Raw genomic sequence first — 20,366 nt, 5'->3', positions numbered from 1 at the left:
CATACCTTAAGGGGCCGATTCACTAACTTCGAGTGAAGGATTCGAAGTTAAAAAACTTCGAATTTCGAAGTTTTTTTTGGGCTACTTCGACCTTCGACTACGACTTCGAATCGAAGGATTCGAAGTAAAAATCGTTCGACTATTCGACCATTTGATAGTCGAATTACTGTCTCTTTAAAAAAAACTTCGACCCCCTAGTTCGCCATCTAAAAGCTACCGAAGTCAATGTTAGCCTATGGGGAAGGTCCCCATAGGCTTGGCTAACTTTTTTTGATCGAAGGATATTCCTTCGATCGTTGGATTTTAATCCTTCGAATCGTTCGTTTCGAAGGATTTAATCGTTCGATCGAAGGAATTATCCTTCGATCGTTCGATCCGAGGGATTTAATCGTTCGATCAAAGGAATTATCCTTCGATCGAACTATCTGCGCTAAATCCTTCGACTTCGATATTCGAAGTGGAAGGATTTTAGTTCCTAGTCGAATATCCTCGATTTCGACCCTTAGAGAATCAGCCCCTAAGTCTACTAGAAAATCATGTAAACATGAAATAAACCCAATAGGCTGGTTTTGCTTCCAATAAGGATTAATTATATCTTAGTTGGGATCAAGTACAAGCTACTGTTTTATTATCATCATTTTTAATAATTCTGACTATTTGGATAATCCGTAATTCGGAATGTTCTGGATAACAGATCCAAACCTTTTTTTTTTTTTCTTCAAGTAGGTTGCAAATCAAACTGTTTTTATTGTGTGCATCTGTATATCCAATGTTTTGGCCCACATTGGGGCCTTTTTCAAGGAAACGGATAAATTGTTGAATAAAACATATATATATATATATATATATATATATATATATATATATATATATATATATATATATATATATATATATATAAATATATCAGGAGGTAAGTACGGTGTTAATCAGAGATGGAGGCACAACACCATGCTGCTAAACATTCCTCATTCTACCTGCGAGAACCTCTTCTTCATCTCATTAAAGATACTCTGTCTGCAACTCCAAAGCATGCCCTATGGTAAAGGATAAAGAGAAATAGCGACGCAAGTTCAGCAGCAACAAACATTTCATTTGTACTGGGGAACTGAAAGATGGACAGAAAACTTTGAAGAAAGTCCTCATTATTAAACGTTTTTTTTTTTACCAATGGAACTGGACTTGCAATATAAAAAACACCAGGAGAATAAACCAGAAATCTGATTAGATAAGGATTCAAATCAATGCATGGTTGCTAGGGTAATTTGGACCCTAGCAACCAGATGGCTGAAATTGCAAACTGCCGAATAAAAAGGTAAATACCTCAAAAACCACAAATAATAAAAGGAAAACCAATTGCAAATTGTCTCACAATATCACTCTCTACATCCCACTAAGAGTTAATTTAAAGGTGAACACCCACCTTATAAAACCTGGAGGCAGGTGCTGCACACACCCACAGAGAGTGTTAAAATTCCAGAAGCAGAGATCCCGGTACCGTCACTAATGTAAATTAAAGGGTTGGTCACAGGGTAAATAAAGTTTCCTCTTCCTCATTCCTGTAATAGGTTTCTGTGAAATCACTGACACACCTACGAACCTTTCAGGAGCTCTGCGCGGCCCTTTAAGAATCACAGTTTCCTCACCAATAATGCTGAAATCAGCTTTTATAGAAACCGCCACATAACACATTTATTCTGCCTTTATTCACCTTTAACTTAGTATGATGTTTGTGGTTTTTGAGTTATTTAGCTTTTTATTCAGCAGCTCTCCAGTTTCAGCAGTCTGGTTGCTAGGGTACAAATTACCCTAGCAACCACACACTGCTCTGTATAAGAGACTGGAATATGAATAGAAGAGACCTGAATAGAGGAGTAAAACAATAAAAATACATTGTAACATTAAAGAGCGTTTGTTGTTTTAGATGAGTTCAGTGACCCCACTTGAAAACTGGAAAGAGTCAGAAGAAGAAGGCAAATAATTAAAAAAAAATGAAGGCCAATTGAAAAGTTGCTTAGAATTGGCCATTCTATAATATACTAAAAGTTAATTTAAAGGCTAACGACCCCTTTAAAAGGGGGAAGTTCAGTGACCAAAGTAACCTCTATTGATGTGCATCCTCTTGTTGCTGGGTTTGATGGGGTCACTGACCCTCTCACACACATAACTTTAAAATATCACTGTAGATTGTTGAGAAGTAGGATATTTTCTGAACACAAACACAGCACAGCTCCATCAGTTGGGGGGCCAAACGCTTATCCACAGACCCACAAATGGTGACGACCCCCCAATCAAGTGCCAAGAAGGGGCACCGGCTCATACAATTTTCTGTTTTGCCAGACCAACTGCAACCCAACAGGATTCAAAAACGCCTATAGGGCCGCACTGCCTGAACCAATCTGAACATTAATGGCCAACTTATTTACAGACAGAAGGACAGGGGACCCCAATTAAGGCAAAACTGATGCCGCCATACATTTACAGGGAATTCCCATTGCTATCGACAGCCATACAACAGAAAAGCAATGAAACATCAGCAGCTTTATTTGAACTACAACTCCCAGCATTCAAGGACAGCCAAAGGCTGCTGCACTAGGTGACAATGAACATCCGTGACTCACCTGGCTCAGGATAATGTGTCTAAATTTGTCTTTTGACTTGGAACAAGAGAGAAAGAGGCTCACAAAGAACTTCAGCATTGGGAAATCTGAGCCTTGGAACCAAACTTCGGGCTGTACCCTTCATAACGGAGTCACCTGACACGCGACGGGGAAACGAAACATCCGAATTGAACGCTCATCTTGGCTCCGGAGTAAAATATCCTCATTTGTGACAAACCAGTAGAACCAGAAAATGAAACTTGGTTGCTGATCTGAGCCCGATCCTTCCACTCCACTTGGGTTTTCTTTTTTTCTTCGTCTGAAGGAGTTACTTCCCCTTTCTGATAAGAGACAACCTGACTCTTTCCTTATCTGAAGACTTTGAGCCGATACCTCCTACATTCAATCTCAATGTCACATATACAATAAAATGACTCGCCCAGGGACAGAGCTGCAAATTATCAAAATCTATTGAGAAGGGATATAAATCATAGGGGGGGGGGAGAATTTGACATCCAGCCAGGAGAACATGGACCCAAATGAAACTGCACATGGTTCTGACGCTCTTTGGGTAGATACGATTCAGATTGATGGGCACAAACAAACGAGACAGGGGGAATGAACGTAAATCTACTCTACTTGGGCTTCAACTGAATTTTTCTACAGTATAAAGGGCAGTGGTCCCCAGCCAGTGGCTCATGAGCAACATGTTCCTCACCAGCCTCTTGGATGTTGCTCCCAGTGGCTGCAATTTTTGGTTGAATAAAAACAACATATACTGCCAAAAAGTCTCCTGTAGCCTTCCAGTGCACATAAGGGCTACCAATAGCCAATCACAGCCCATATTTGGCAACCCAAGGATTTTTTTTTTTTCAAGCTTGTGTTCCTCCCCAACTCTTTTTACATTTGAATGTGGCTCACAGGTATAAAAAGTTGGGAACCCCTGGTAAAGGGGATAAATCGATTGACCCCTGGTGGCCGACAGAAACCCATCAACATGCCAACTTGGGATGGGATAGGATTTTCCTACTCATGGATCTCTGGATATAACCTAGGAATGGCGCCCTCTGCTGACCAAATTATACTGCACGGGAGTAGGAAGATTGAACGAGATATTTCTCAGGCATTTCATTCAAGAAGAAAGGTCTCACAGACGGTTTAATGGCTCGTAAGCGCTCGTATAATGGCCAATAACGATATAGATTACATTATAAAGGCTAAAACTGGCGCTTCCGAGTTGACATAAAATGTAAGAGGGTGGCAAATGGGGTGCAGCAAAGACAATTATGTGCAGTAGATAAGACTCTGGATATATATATTTCCCTATGAAAACAAATGCCTGGGGCTCTGCTTCACTGATAAGCCCATGAACTCATTTGGGCCAACTTCATTCCTCTGCTGGCACAAGTACCTTACAAATTGGAGTGCCAGTGAGTAAACAGAACAACAATATTCAGCTTTTATGATAATCAATTAGACCAGTAGCAAAACTCAACCTTGTATGTCAGGGGTTTTTAATATCCTTTTAGCTCCCCCATATTATCCCCCAGCTTCTGCCTCCCATTATCCATCGGCACCACCCAATATATTGTCCACAAGTCACTTTATGTACCACCCCATTATTATTCATTGTCCCAGGCACCACCCAATATATTGTCCATTAGTCCCTTTCTCTACCACTCCATCATTATCCATCAGTCCCACGGCAGCACCCAATATATTGTCTATCAGTCCCTTTCTCTACCACCCCATCATTATCCATCAGTCCCATGCATCAGCCAATATATTGTCCATCAGTCCCTTTCTCTACCAACGCATCATTATCCATCAGTCCCATGCACCACCCAATATATTGTCCACCGGACACTTTTTCTACCACCTCATCATTATCCATCAGTCCCAGGTACAAGTCAGTATATTGTCCATCAGTCCGTTTCTCTACCACCCCATCATTACCCATCAGTCCCATGCACCACCCAGTATATTGTCCACCAGTCCGTTTCTCTACCACCCCATCATTACCCATCAGTCCCAGGCACCAACCAATATACTAAGCACAAGCTACTGTCTCCCCCACAGTGTGTTATTTGGCAGTTCCTGTAATGCCTATGGTATGCTCCACCATCTCCTGCTTCCACCACAGTAGTCAGCTCCTATCTCGTTCCCTGTGTATGACCCACCAGCATCAGGTACCTGGAAAGTGCACAGGTTTCGGGCAGAAGGTCCCGACTCACTGACTGTGTGGGAAGTTTGTGGGTCAGCGACGGGCATAGGCTTGCCCAACTGGACTGTGTAGGTCTCCACCAGCTCATGTCTCACTCATACTGCCTGACGGTTTGGACATCTATGGCAGGTCAGGGACCTGTTTAGATAGATAGACCTGGAGGCTTGAAGATTATCTGTTCTACTGGAGATTTTATATTTGCCTTCACTTCCTACAGTTATGATTACTTGTCCAGAACAGAACAGGAAAGTGGCCCTGCACCTGTAGGGAGCTCTCTGATATCAGGTTTCCAGATAACGGATCCCATACTAGTATAATGACAGCCAAGATGAAACAGAAGTCCCTCCACAAAAGTTGGGAAAGTAGAGAAAGAAGGGGGGAGCACTTTTACACCTTACAATATTTCCATAAGACAAAGACTAAGCCGCAGTCTTTTAACTAGACTACCATTTATGCTTTCTTCTATTGCAAACCATTCACTAATGTTGCCTTCCCCAGACTGACAGTATAAGCAACTGGTTGATCCAGAAGGAACTGTTACAGTAAGTGGAAAAAACTGCTCAGCATAATTAGATATAATAAAATCTATATCATGACAATTCCCATTCAAGCAGTACAGCAGCTTCTACCAATAATAATATATACAAATAAAGAGATACAGAAAACGACATGTATATTTTATAGATAGATTCTGATAACTCCTATACACACCACTGCAACTGCACCCCTGGGTCCCATCAGGAAGGTTATATTGCTTGCTCTTCTTTACCAAGCAATACCTTTTTTTAATGAAGAGTCTCTGGAGTGCACTCGGCAACAAAAGCACTTCGAAAATGTGTTTAAAAATTCATTACTTGCCCGGCATAATATTCGGTTAATTTTACACAGCGCCTCCCAGAATAAAGAATTTATCCCATCATAAAGGCAAAGTCCTCCCACACACAATAAATCTAAGGTCTGAAAAAACCCGGGACTTTCCTCTCATATTAGGAAAAACCAAAAAAACACTGCTTAAATATATATATCTATATTGCATAAAGTTGGTATCAGCAATAAAGGAAATAACCATAAAGGTTTTAGTGCAGTAACTGCCCATTTCAGGTCCTGCCCCACTATGTATATTGGGTTCAAATCAGGATTTAGACACAGCCAATCCAAAACTATCATTTGCTTTCTCCTCACCCAATCAGAAGTCAAAGTGTGTCTTTTCTGCTGCATGGATGAGCTAGTCCTCAAGTTGCAGGCTAAAACCAGGGTACAGGTTCAAGTTCAAGTTAAAGGAACCAAGGCCCATCATGCACCTGTCATTATTGTGCTACATGAGGTCCCCACTTCTTGCTACTTTGCCCAAATTCTACATCATCAAAGGTGCAGGGCAAGCTTGGGGTGCCTAATAGCTTATTATCCTCGAACTTGAGATGGGGGAGGTCTAGGTTTGGAAATTCCTGACCCACTCATCCCTACTTTGCAGCCCAATTTATGCTCCAGTTCAGAGGGGGAGTAGTTACAATTTTCTGAGTTTTAGGTGGGGCTAGAGATTTCGGTCCTCCCATGATTGGCCATCCACAGCTACATTTACTCCACTAGCTAAAATAGTGATGGGCAGGCAGCATTCCAGAACCTCAAAATGTAGAGTCCGTAGTTTAAATAGTATAAACTTTTTATTTATGATTAAAATGAACAGCCTTACGCGTTTCGTGTAACAGAAAAAGACTTAATCATATGCTGTTTTTAATCATAATGCTAAATACTATTTAAACGACTGACTCCTGGATTCACATACTGTTCTCTATCTGACTGTATACCATACAAGTGCCCATACACAGTATGGCCACCCTTCTGCCGCTCCTTTCAAACAGCCCAAATGCTCTGAAAAGCAGGGAGAGATTCACAGCCACATCTAATTAGGAATAAATGAATAATTACCTTTAATTTGATCCCAGAGCATTTTGGTGAATTCTGACTGCTAGAGAGACAGAGTGTACAGGTGGCAGTCGCACACAAAACGAGAGCAGTGCACAAGGCCGAGTGTTGCCTGCAGTTGTTAATGATCAGTATAATTCTAATCCGGGATCTCAGCAAAGGGCTACAGGGCTCAGGTAGGAGGGATCTCCTTAAGAAGAATTAAGGAATAAAACCAGTGCACAGAACAGAGAGGAGACCTTTTCTGCAGCCCCACAGGGTTCATATAAACAGCACAAATTGCATAATTGCTCAATAAAATCTATATAATATCTATATCTCTATATATATCTCTCTCTCTCTATAATTATTTATCTCTACATATATATATATATATATATATATATATATATATATATATATATATATATATATATATATATATATATATATATATATATATATATATATAGTTCAATGTGAGACACCTGCACTCTGTCCTCTGTAGTTCCTTGCCGGGTGCTCGGTCAAAAAGATATGTATCAATTGAAGATGGACCAGCACTCCGTTTTCTTTGTCAAAAGTGTTTATTCAATACACTGTGCATCCAACGTTTCGGCCCGCATTGGGGCCTTTATCAAGGATCCTTTTGACAAAGAAAACGGAGTGCTGGTCCATCTTCAATTGATTATATATATATATATATATATATATATATATATATATATATATATATATATATATATATATATATATATATATATATATATATATATATATATATATATATATATATATATATATATATATATATATATATATATATATATATATATTAGGGATGCACCAGGATTCGGCCTTTTTAAGCAGGATTCGGACGAATCCTTCTGCCCGGTTCGAACCGAATCCGAATTTGCACATACAAATTAGGGGTGGGGAGGGAAATTGCATGACTTTTTGTCACAAAACAAGGAAGTAAAAAATGTTTCCCCCTTCCCACCCCTAATTTGCATATGCTAATTATGGTTCGGATTTGGATCGGCCTAATCTTTTGTGAAGGATTCGGGGGTTCGGCCAAATCCAAAATAGTGGATTCGGTGCATCCCTAATATATATATATATATATATATATATATATATATATATATATATATATATATATACTCAACCCATTATCAATATATTTAAGACAGCGACATTTTGTGCATACTGCTACTAAAAAATGCCTTACCCTTTAAACAAAACAGGGATTGTTTGTCCATATATTGCAATATATTTAAGCTGGCCAACTACGTCAAAGTCATCCCATATCTGGCCAGTCCTATGCTCAATTTTATACTTGGCTGCCCTTTTATTAGACACCAGTGGGATCACCTGACTATAGCTGGGAAGGCTCATTGCACCCCCGCCTAATGGTTTTAAAAAATAGTGGTGAGCACAACTTTCCCTTGTTTGTTATAGTTTATACAGGAGCAGTGACCAGCTCCATGTTGTAGCTCCCACCCCTCCCAGCTATAGTCAGGTGATCCCACTGGTGTCTAATAAAAGGGCAGCCAAGTTTGGGAGTTTACTTTGAAAGCAGCAAGTTAAGTTGCAGGTAAAACCAAGTCCCTTTGTAAAATGTATAATGAAGCAATAGAATTCTTAATGAATCAGATAAAATTGAGCATAGGACTGGCCAGATATGGGATGACTTTGAGGTAGTTTAAATATATTGCAATATATGGACAAACAATCCCTGTGTTGTTTAAAGGGTAAGGCATTTGTCAGTAGCAGTAGCACAAAATGTCTCTGTCTTAAATATATTGATAATGGGTTGAGTGCAGAGGACTCTTGTATTTGACTATATGTATTTTGTGGTCACAGCCTCATTGCACCCCCGCCTAATGTTTTTAAAAAATAGTGGTGAGCACAACTTTCCCTTGTTTGTTATATATATATATATATATATATATATATATATATATTATATATATATCTATCTATATAGCTATCTATATATCTATATCTATATCTATCTATATATCTATATCTGGGATGCACCAAATCCAGGATTCGGTTCGGGATTCAACCTTTTTCAGCAGAATTCGGCCGAGGGAAATCACGTGACTTTTTGTCAGAGAACCAGTATTAAAAAATTTCCCCTCTTTTTCCTTTCCTGACCCTAATTTGCAAATTCAAATTAGGGTTCGGATTCGGTCCGGTATTCGGCCAAATCTTTCATGAAGGATTCAGTGGATTCGGTGCATCTCTAATATATATTATAACATTATAAAGAACAGCTACACAGAGTGAGCTCAGCATCAGATTCAGGGTAAACCAGTGTTGAAGGGATTATAGCAACACCATTTCAGGATACAATAGGAAATAGTAATTCTATATAGATAAAAGGGGATGTAAACTCAAAAATAAAATTGAGCCAGATGAAAGAAAATGTAATACTATGTGATAACTTGCACATTTATTTATTAAAATCTGAATGCTATAAACTCGAAAAAGTATTGTTACTATAAAATCTGAATTTTTAGGGGGAAAAAAAAAGCTTACATTTTCCAAGATTTATTATACTCCGAGGCTGCAAAAAGTCAGAATCCGAAAATCCGCCATCTCAGACCTGCAGTTAGTGGGAGAGGTTCCTATCCTATTAGGAAGTTTCTATGTTCTGCGCTGGAATTAGCCTGGAAATCAGACTATTACTGTCTTTTCGGGCAAAATTACGATAAACTCTGGCTTTTTCCTGAAATTGTACGATTCGGGACCAAACTCCAAGAAAAGCAAGTACAATTCTGGAACAAACTGTGAAAAACTAGTACGTTTCGGGAACAATCTCTGAAAAAAATCGCACGATTCGGGAACAATCTCCGAAAAAATTGTACGATTCGGGAACAATCTCTGAAAACGTACGATTCGGGAACAATCTCTGCAAACGTACGATTCGGGAACAATCTCCGAAAAAATTGTACAATTCTGGAACAAACAAACACCTTCTTAAGTTTCGCATCGATTTAATCAGGTTTTCCTCCGATCCAATTTAATCGTGCTTTGTAAAAATTAAACAAGGTCAAATCTAGTTTGGTAAGATTTTTTTAAAAAAATCAGAAAAATTCAGATTTTGATAAATAACCCCCCCTAAAGTGATGTATTTGAAAGTGCCTGGCTGAAAATATTCTCTGCACTACTGGTCCTGACTTCTGAAACAATGTAGCCAGCTGATTACCAGAACGGATTAGAACCAACTTCTGCTACATTGTTCCACAAGCCCAAAGGTTACTTAGTTTTCTAATTGTTCGCCGTAGTAACTCCCAGCAGAATGTAAGTGATTTCTGGGAACATATCTATGATCCTTTCAAGATGTGCGAGCACTAAAAATAAACGGTCCCTTCTGATGCTTGCACTATTTTGGGACGACTGGGCTTTACTAAATAATTCACTCCGCTGGACACGAAGTAGATTGAAGCACTTGCTTTTCTACCAGCAATGGAATAAGTGCATCACAATACATGGGGTTGCTACAATGTGTAGTTATAACAACATTACTTTGGGTGCATTTCGGTGGGATGACAAGACCAACTGCAATCATTTTTAATGACTAAGCAGGGCATTATCACGTTTTAAAGGAGAAGTCAAGGTGCCTTGCAACTTTTAGCATACCTGGAAGCTAGATGCACAGATTTAAATGAGCAAAACAATTTTCCAAAGTTAAATTCCTAAATCCCTTCCTTTCCCTATGGGCCATATTGGAATCCTTTGCTTGTGCTTCTACCGTGACTGAGCATGCTCTGCAGTGAAGCGTGGGCCTCTCCTGTGTTATTATCATTAGAGAACAGATGTCCGTTTTATAGTTTTCTTCTTCTTATCTAGATAAAATGTAACTGCTGTGTATCTATTAGACTAGGATCCCACAGCCCCGTTCTGTCACCTTATGTGACCCCACCTCACGTCTCGCTCCCATGAACAGTAAATATGTAACAAGCTCAGTAGGGTAACAGTCACCCTGCTATAGTTCCAGGGGTACCCAGGGTACAAATAAACACTCACCCCAAATCTCCCCCTAACTGACCTTCAGACTGGGCCCCTTAGCTCATAACAAGGTTACAGATATATAGAAATATTGGGGTGTCACCCTGCTATAGTTCCAGGGGTACCCAGGGTACAAATAAACACTCACCCCAAATCTCCCCCTAACTGACCTTCAGACTGGGCCCCCTTAGCTCATAACAAGGTTACAGATATATAGAAACATTGGGGTGTCACCCTGCTATAGTTCCAGGGGTACCCAGGGTACAAATAAACACTCACCCCAAATCTCCCCCTAACTGACCTTCAGACTGGACCCCCTTAGCTCATAACAAGGTTACAGATATATAGAAACATTGGGGTAACAGTCACCCTGCTATAGTTCCAGGGGTACCCAGGGCACAAATAAACACTCACACTCTTGGCTCATAACAAGGGTCCAACATTCTAATTGAGGAGATGCAGTTGTGCTGTGTCAGGAGGAAGGAAGAACCTATTGCTTCAATAAACAAGTCGGGTGTCACATTTAAGCTGACGGACAAAACCAAAAACCTCTGAAAAGGTCACCTTTTGTTCTAAAAAAGAACCAAGTTGTTTAGCAATGCTATTGGGTTTCTTAAAGGGGAACTATCGCGCAAATGAAAATTGAATATAAGCTTCCTCATACAGAAATAAGAAACTTTCTAAATACAATCAATTAAATATTCTGCATTGTTTCTGAAATAATCAAGTTTATGTTCACTATTCCTCTCTCAGCATCTGTTTCTCTTCATTCTCTCTTCATGCAGCCGTTGGGTGTCAGATATTCATTGACCATTAGATCCAATATATCTTATAGGGGGGCTTCCTTTCCTAGGTGTCATTAGCATTGGGCTGTCGGGTCAGCGCTATTCCTATAATAAAGTGATCAAGCCAATGAGATCAGCAAATGCAACTGCCACAACCTTAAAGGGGAACTATCTCATTGGCTGGATCACTTTATTATAGGAATAGCGACGGCCCAACAGCCCAATGCTAATGACACCTAGGAAAGGAAGCCCCCCTATAAGATATATTGGATGTAACTGTTAATGAATATCTGACACCCAACTGCTGCATGAAGAGAGAATGAAGAGAAACAGATGCTGAGAAAGGAATAGTGAAGATAAACTGGATTATTTCAGAAACAGTACAGAATAATTAATTGATTTGTATTTAAAGTTTCTTATTTCAGTTTGCTGGAGCTAATATTACATTTTCATTTTTGCGATAGTTCCCCTTTAAGGTTGTGCCCACGTGCCTATTGCATTTGCTGATCTCATTGGCTGGATCACTTTATTATAGGAATAGTGCAGGCCCTACAGCCCAATGATAATGACACCGGCGCTGTAATCCATCTGGGAAGCAGGCAGAGTGCTGGCCCAATCAATAACGTTCCATTAATACGGACAATATTAATGCCCAAATCACAGAAATGCCCGGCGTTGATTTACCCTGGAGTAATGTTACTTGTGAGTGTAATTATCTCATGTCCAATACTTGGCAGCTGAGCGGCTAAATAATTCATCAGCCAAAAAGGGGGTGTTTGTCTTAGAGGGGCAGCGGCAAAACGTAACGATACAAATTAATACCCACCGAAAGTTTTTTAACCAACTTGGCACCCTCGGGAAACAGCGGCCTTATTGGCATGCTGAGAATGTCTAATGCCAGGCAAGTCCCATTTCATTTCCATAATCCTCCCGTTGAATTGTGGCAAATTCTAGGCTAAACCAATTTTCTCTGGTTCAGTAAATCAGGGTTAGTGAGTGCCGGCACTGATTGAAAGTTACATATCCGGCCGTGGGCACAGACATGGGCAGCATGGAGTGTAGGGCACAGAGATGTGTATGATCAGAGCCCAGTCAGCAGTGAGACATATGGAAAGATACAAAGAGAACGGGAGTCTATGACAGAGCATTGTGCCAGCCACAATGGCACCCGCTATTTGCCCACTAGATGCCACAGGCACAATTGGAAAGTCTGGGGACAGCAAGAGAGCGGATGTGAGAAATTGGGATTTTAAACAAGGAAATCTGTATACACAGACTACAATAGAGCTAGGGGGGCACAGTCAGGGGGCAGTCTATAAAAGCCACTTGGCACATGCCAGTCAATCACACGGCATTCTTGTGTGCGAGCATGTGACTAACGAAACAGGTGACAGGGAATATAAATAGCTGCTGATTTCAGGACCCAGAGGCAGAATGGCAGCACTTGCACCGGCCTTAAAGGAGAAGGAAAGGCAGTGTACACTTGGGGGTGCCAAATGTTAGACACCCCCAATTGATTGTATTTACTGAAACCCCGGGCCGGCGCTTCTATCAACAGAAAACTCCTTCTTAACCAACTGGTTAAAGGGGCTGTTCACCTTGCAAACACTTTTTTCAGTTCAATTGTTTTCAGATTGTTCCCAGAAAATAAGACTTTTTTCAATTATTTTTCCATTATTTATTTTTTTACTGTTTTTCCAAAATCTAAGTTTAAAGTTGAATGTCCCTGTCTGTGGTGTTTGAGTGACAGCTCAGTAATTCAGGGGCAGACTCTAAACTCAGCAGCATCTCTGGAGTATTAGCAACTATTGTATCAATTCTAACAGCTGCCTTTAGGGCAGAGACACACGCTAGAGTCCTGCGCGGTCCATTTTTCGGAACCCGTACCTGACCCGTACCCCAGACTCGCATTCTTATCCGATTGGACCCGCTACCTGACCCGCATATTAAATCTAATTTGAAGCAACTTTCCAATATACATTTATTATTTTCTCTCCATTCTCTCCCTTATGAAACACAGAGGCACGGCTCAAACTGGGCTCCTCCCCCTTGGTGATGTAATAGCGCTGATCCCGCCCACATAGGGGTTATCAGAGCGGAGTTGGGTCAGGTCCGGGTAGACGAGGCCTTTGTTGGGAAGTAATGGGTTAGGGTCAGTTTCATCAGTAACGCTCTGCACTGCTGACTGACTGTATGAAACACTGTAGCAGAATCCTTCTGACTGTATGAAACAGTTTCAGAATCCATCTGACTGCATGAAACACTGTTTCAGAATCCATCTGACTGCATGAAACACTGTTTCAGAATCCATCTGACTGCATGAAACACTGTTTCAGAATCCATCTGACTGTATGAGACAATGTAGCAGAAACTGATAAATGGACCTTCAACAGTGGGTTATAATAGTCAGACTAACATTGCAGCTTCCAATAAAAACTCACATTTGGAGCTGCTCTTCTGCCTCTTTCCAGCTTTCAAATGGGAGGGTCAGTGACTCCGGCAGCCACAACACTATTTCATTGCTTTTTTTATTTTTACTCCTTATTTTTCTATACATGCCCCCCCATCTATTCATCTTCCTGCCGCTGCGATTGCTAGGAAATCTGGACCCTAGCAACCAGCCAGCTGTTACAATTCCAAAGTGAACAAAAAGCTTAACATGTTTCGATCATACTAAAAGTTCATTTAAAGGGCAACTTCTCCATTAACAGAGAGCAGTCTTTTCATGCATGAAAAAATGGAGGTGTGTGCGTGTATCACATGTATGACGTGTATCACATACCTGATCTGCAGAAAAGACAAAAAAAACTCCAACACGTTCACAGGAAAAGGAGGAGATGCAAAAACAAACAAGGGAAAGAGGAATCCTGCTTTCGCTTTTCATAACAACGACTGGTTTCGGTTTTTCTGCACTTAGTAAACATACCCCGTTCCCCTCTTTATGTTTGATGTATTCACTCTCCTATTGTACAGCGCTGCCGAATACACCGGCACTTTATCAATCAGTATTTCCCAATTACATCGTTACAGTCGTGTTTGGGCCAATAGACTAATTAATGGGCAAATATAACCCTTTCCCTGCCAGTGAGACAGAGCGGATTCCATGCCAACTGTACCCTCAGCACAACAAACTCACACTCCTTGCACTGCCCTTGGGCAACAGAAAATGCTTTGTAAATAACAGTTGTGTCATTGGAAAGTGGATAACGTAATGTACACTCAGTACTGCTGGCACCGGGCACAGCTATGAACTATACATATATATATATATATATATATATATATATACACACACACATATATACACCAGCTCCGCTACTAAAAACACCATAACAACTACACACATGTAATATGTATGCATGTGCCATACACGTGATGGAACATACAACTTGCCTGCCAGTTTGTGTGCCCGCCAGTTGGACTGGGCTGTATTTAAATCCCACATGAGTTAACTCTTTAGATACCGGCTGTCTAACAACACCAGGAACACTATTCTCTGGCCCCAGTTGGTGGTGGTTCACCTTTAAGTTCACTTTTAATATGTTATAGACTGGCTAATTCTAAGCTACTTTTAAATTGGATTTCATTTTTTCTTTTTCATAGTTTTTGAATGATTCTGACTTTTTTACGTCTTTGAAATGGGGGTCGCTGACCCCATCTGCTCTGTAAGGCTACAAATGTATTATTGTTATTGCTACTTTTTACTAGGGACGCACTGAATCCACTATTTTGGATTCGGCCGAACCCCCAAATCCTTGGCAAAAGATTAGGCCAAATAGTGAACCGAATCGTTATTTGCATATGCAAATTAGGGGTGGGAAGGGAAAACATTTTTTACTTCCTTGTTTTGTGACAAAAAGTCATATGATTACCCTGCCTGCCCCTAATTTGCATATGCAAATTAAGATTGGGTTCAGCCAGGCAGAAGGATTCGGCCGAATGCCGAACAGAATCCTGGATTCTACTTTTTATTATTCATCTTTCTATTCAGGCCTCTCCTATTCATATTCCAGTTTCTTATTCAAATGAATGCATGGTTGCTAGGGGAATTTGGACCCTAGCAACCAGATGGCTGAAATTACAAACTGGAGAGCTGCTGATTAAAAAGTTAAATAACGCAAAACCACAAATAATAAAAAAACACAAAAACAATCGCAAATGGTCTCAGAATATCCCTTTTTAAAGCATTCTAAAAGTTTCTTTAAATGTTAACAACCTCTTTAAGGGGACAAAGAATTAGGCACGTAAAGATGATAAGTCGTAGTTCAACAACAGCTGGAGGGCAGCACTCTCCTCTCCTTAAAGGGTTTGTTCACCTTTAAATGTACTTTTAGTATGATGTAGAGAGGGATATTCTGAGACAATTTGCAATTGGTCTTCATTTTTTATTATTTGTGGTTTATTCAGCAGCTCTGCAGTTTGCAATTTCAGCCATCTGGTTGCTAGGGTCCAAATCATCTTAGCAACCATGCACTGATTTGAATAAGAGACTGGAATATGAATAGGAGAGGCCTATGAGTAATAAAAAGAAGCAATGACAATACATTTGTAGCCTTACAGTTTTTTTAGATTGGGGTCAGTGACCCCCATTTGAAAGCTGGAATGAGTCAGAAGAAAAGGGCAACTAATTGAAAAACAATAAAAATGAAATAAAGACCAATTGAAAAGTTGCTTCAGACAGGTCATTCTATAACATACTAAAAGTTATGTGAAAGGGCCCCTGTGATACAGGAGGAAGGAGGATGGGGAGGCAAAGCAATGGGCCCTTATTCGTCTTTATAAAACCTGCCCCCTCTGTTTCCGCAGTGCTTCACAACTTCCTGAACTACAACTCCCAGCATCCCCTTAGACAACGAATTCTTGGCCACATAGATGCCAGAGAAGTCAATGGGCCGGCTCAGTTAATGCCCGTCACACAGCAGAGGTGACAAGCTGAGAGAATGAGGCCCCAGTTCCTGTGTCAGCCCGCGGCCCTCCCTCACCTCTTTGGGCACCAGCTGACTCTCTTCTCCAGGCCTCATGTCCGTGGGCAGTGAGATCAGGGCAAGTTCAGAGTCGGCAGGGCATGCTGGGAATGCCGCCACTTCCCTCTCTTCCACTACATGGGGCGCAGCGCAGCGGAGCTTTCTGCCAGGAGCAGACGCAATCAATGGAAAAATGGCCGCTGGGAAATCTCGCGAGAAGGATTAGGCGTCACTTCCGCACTAGGGGCTGAGGAGCAGGCGTTACCATGACAACAAAAAGCTTCAAAGGAGCAGCAACATGGCCGCCCTATTTGGCTGCTTTCTTTGTGGTTTAATGAATAGTTATTGAGCTGGGCTGTCTGCAGTATGAAAGCCTGTACCTAGGCCCAGTCTCATTCCATGTCTAAGTTCTATATTGGGAGATTTCTCCTCTGTACAGAACTGAACTGCCTGTTGCAAACCTCCCAACATTTTGGAAATAAAAAGAGGAACAAATAAGTTGCTGGGTGCAGTGCAGCAGTTTAACCACGCCCGTTTTGTGACCACACCCCCTAATTACCATGTTCAAATTTGGCAGGTTTCTGTGGTTTTTTCCAGTTATTACAGTTTTGCTAATGAAGGCGAATTGCCCTTTAAGCTGTGAGTCTGACTTCTCCCAAGAGACCCGTTATCTTATATTGTTACAATTAGGGATGAGCTGAATCCAGGATTCGGTTCGGGATTCAGCCTTTTTCAGCAACTGAACTGAATCCGAGTCCTAATTTGCATATGTAAATTAGGGACTGGTAGGAAAATCACGTGACTTTTCGTCACAAAAGAAGATTTTTTTTTCCACTTTTTCCTTCCCTATGCAAATTAGGATTTGGATTCCGTTCGGTATTCGGCCCGAATCTTTCATCAAGGATTCGGGGATTCGGCCGAATCCCAAATAGTGGATTTGTTGCATCAACTTAAAATGAACTCTGCAGACCCAGGGTAATTTCAGTGTAATTTATTTCACAACACGTTTCAGATATAAATATTGTTGCAACAAGCACCTGATCAAGGATATTTATATCCGAAACGTGTTGTGAAATAAATTACACTGAAATTACCCTGGGTCTGCAGAGTTCATTTCAAGTTGATTTAAAAGCTTTTGTGACTTGATGGGGCCCACTACTCTGTTGAGGACACCCTGAAACGTATGGAGTGAGGGACCACCAAAACCTTTTTATTGATTTGTTGCATCCCAAGTTACAATTACTTATTTGCTTATCTCAAAATTGTTACAGAAGTATCTTATCTGCAGCTGCGGCTGTTCTGGCCTCTCTGCCAAAAGCCAATTAAGTTAGAAACATTGTTTCTTTTTCTGGCTGTTCAGTGCAGAGAAAAACAGGACTTTCCAGTACAAAGGAGGGACTGCGGGGGACTGTCCCTCTAAAAACGGGATAGTTGGGAGGTAGTTGGCTCTGCCATGTCCTGCATTTCATATCACCCCAATGATGCCACTTTTCAATTGACCTTTATTTTTCTATTTTTATAATCTTTTAATTATTTGCCTTCTTCTGAATCTTTCCAGCTTTCTCCTATTCATATTCCACTTTCTTATTCAAATCAGTGCATGGTTGCTAGGGTAATTGGGACCCTAGCAACCAGACAGCTGAAATTGCAAACTGGAGAGCTGCTGAATAAAAAGCTAAAAAACACAAATAATAAAGAGGTGTCCAACTTGCACCTTCGAGCTGTGGTTGGACTCATTCTTTCCATTTTTGTTACAATTCAATGTTCTGTTCCAAAAGCTTTAATTGTGCTCTGTCATTTCCTGTCACATGTATGTAATTATATATTGATGTATTGATTACTAAAGTTCAGTGGCTTGTTTACTTTGCCTGAGCCAGGCTCTTATCTCTGCAACTCTCACTGGTCAAACAGACACAGACCTTTCCCAGGCAGCTGTGAGCAAAATGTTAATAAATGCAAATTTGTGATAAAACACAACTGTTCTTGATGTGTGTTTATGAAAATGACTCTCTGCCCTGACAGTACATGTAAATTCCCTGCCATAAAGGGATGGTTCACCTTTAAGTTAACTTTAAGTCTGTTATAGAAAGGCTAATTGTAAGCAACTGGTCTTCGTTTTTTAATAGTTTTTGAATTATTTGCCTTCTTCTTTTGACTCTTTCCAGCTTTCAAAAGGGGGTCCCGTCTAAAAAACAAATGCTCTGTAAGGCTACAAATTTATTTTTATTATTACTCATATTTCTATTCAGACCCTCCCCTATTTATATTCAAGTCTTATTCAAATCAACGCATGGTTGCTAGGGCAATGTGGAACTTAGTAACCAGGCCCTGACTGGCAGTTTGTGGGTTCTGGCAAATGCCAGAGGGGCTGCTATAAGATGCCATAGAAAGTCACTATTTAGTGGGCTGATGGGGGACTGTTTGGGCCTCTGTGTACTTGGAATGCCAGGGCCTGTTTTGACTCCCAGTCTAGACCTGCTAAACTGGAGAGCTGCTGAATAAAAAGCTAAATAAGTCAAAAACCACACATAAAAAACGAAAACCAATTGCAAATTGTCTGAGAATATCACTCTCTATATCACGCTAACAGTTAATTTAAAGGTGAACAACACATTTAAAGGGGTGGTTCACCTTGAAGTTATCTTGTAGTATGTTATATAATGGCCAATTATAAGCAACTTTTCAATTGGAATCCGGCGCCTGCTCTGTCCCTTTTGTGATGTCACTGCCGGGTGAGGCAGGCACTAGTGTTGCCATCCGGCCGGTATTTTACCGGCCTAGCCGGTAAAACACCAGCCAAGACCGGGGCCGGTATTACAAATTTATCGGCAATGTAGCTGCCGGTAAATTTGTAATACACCTAAAAAAAGCTTGTGGCCTGCCCCCAGCCTGCTCCAAACTCACCTTTTTTTCCTGGGCTTCTTGCCAAATGCGCATATTTGACTCCGCCCCTTTGACGTCACAACCCGGCCAGCCAATAGCGCATCACATCCCGCCCCCTTTAGCATCACGGCCCACCCTTTTAACCCCGCCCCCTCCACATGCCGGTGAAGATTATTTTAAAAGGTGGCCACCCTAGCAAGCACAGGTCTTTCAATGGAGGAGCCAGGGTTGGACTGGAGCATTGGGGGCAGGCCCGGACTGGCAATCTGTGGGTTCTGGCAAATGCCAGTGGGGCTGCTATAAGGTGCCATAGAAAGACAGTATTTAGTGGGCTGGTGGGGGCTGTTTGGGCCTCTGTGTACCTGGAGTACCAGGGCTTATTTTAATTCTCAGTCCGGACCTGATTGGGGGCCCACTGGGGCTGTGACACTGATGCCTCTCCTATCAGTCACCAGGGCCACCTCCCGACTTCCAAACCTCTGTGCCCCTGGCTGCCCATGGGGCCTACCGGGTTTTTTCCCGGTGTCCTGCCAGCCCAGTCCAACCCTGGGAGGAGGTAAACTGGGTCGGGTGCTGGTCCTAAAAAGCTGGAGCCGCACATCACTACTGCACTACCCACATTCTCCCTCCTCACCATTTAATTATTTAGCCAGTGAATGGCCAGGGGCACCATTGTGGCACATAAACAAGATTTTGGCACGATGCAAAGCTTAACAACAGTGCTCACAAAATGGCACCTGCCTGCTTGCTGCGATTGTGATTTACAAGACTTAAAAGAAAAAAAAAAACAAGATTTATATACATTTTTTATAGTGTAAGTGAAGTTGATTTTGTTTCACTAACATCATAAAATAGGATTTGGAAAATTTTCTTAAAGGATCAGTAACATCAATTTTTTTTTAAGAAAATTTGGTTAGTATAGAACGGAAAAAAACCCCCACAACGACATATTATGCTTTTTAATCGCTTAGTCTTTATTAAGAAATAA

The 20,366-nt window shown here is 41.0% G+C and overlaps 1 protein-coding gene across 4 annotated transcripts in view; it reads right to left on the bottom strand.

Annotated features, from left to right (window-relative positions):
- Positions 1-16,712, bottom strand: part of usp47.L (ubiquitin specific peptidase 47 L homeolog) — a 45,357-nt gene extending 28,645 nt beyond the window's left edge. For 2 of the 4 annotated variants that reach the window (XM_041589380.1, XM_041589381.1), the window contains exons 1-2: positions 16,514-16,712; positions 978-1,037 (exon numbers count right to left, since the gene is read on the bottom strand). In XM_041589380.1, the coding sequence (XP_041445314.1) occupies positions 978-1,037; positions 16,514-16,552 (99 nt within the window). In that variant the 5' untranslated portion in view covers positions 16,553-16,712. 4 annotated transcript variants of the gene reach the window in all.
- Between the last annotated feature and the right edge of the window lie 3,654 nt (positions 16,713-20,366).

This window comes from Xenopus laevis, chromosome 4L (genome assembly GCF_017654675.1).
Source record: "Xenopus laevis strain J_2021 chromosome 4L, Xenopus_laevis_v10.1, whole genome shotgun sequence".
Classification (NCBI taxonomy): Eukaryota; Metazoa; Chordata; class Amphibia; order Anura; family Pipidae; genus Xenopus; species Xenopus laevis.
The sequence above is the reverse complement of the archived record's forward strand: the minus strand, read 5'-3'. Positions and strand labels throughout refer to the sequence as shown.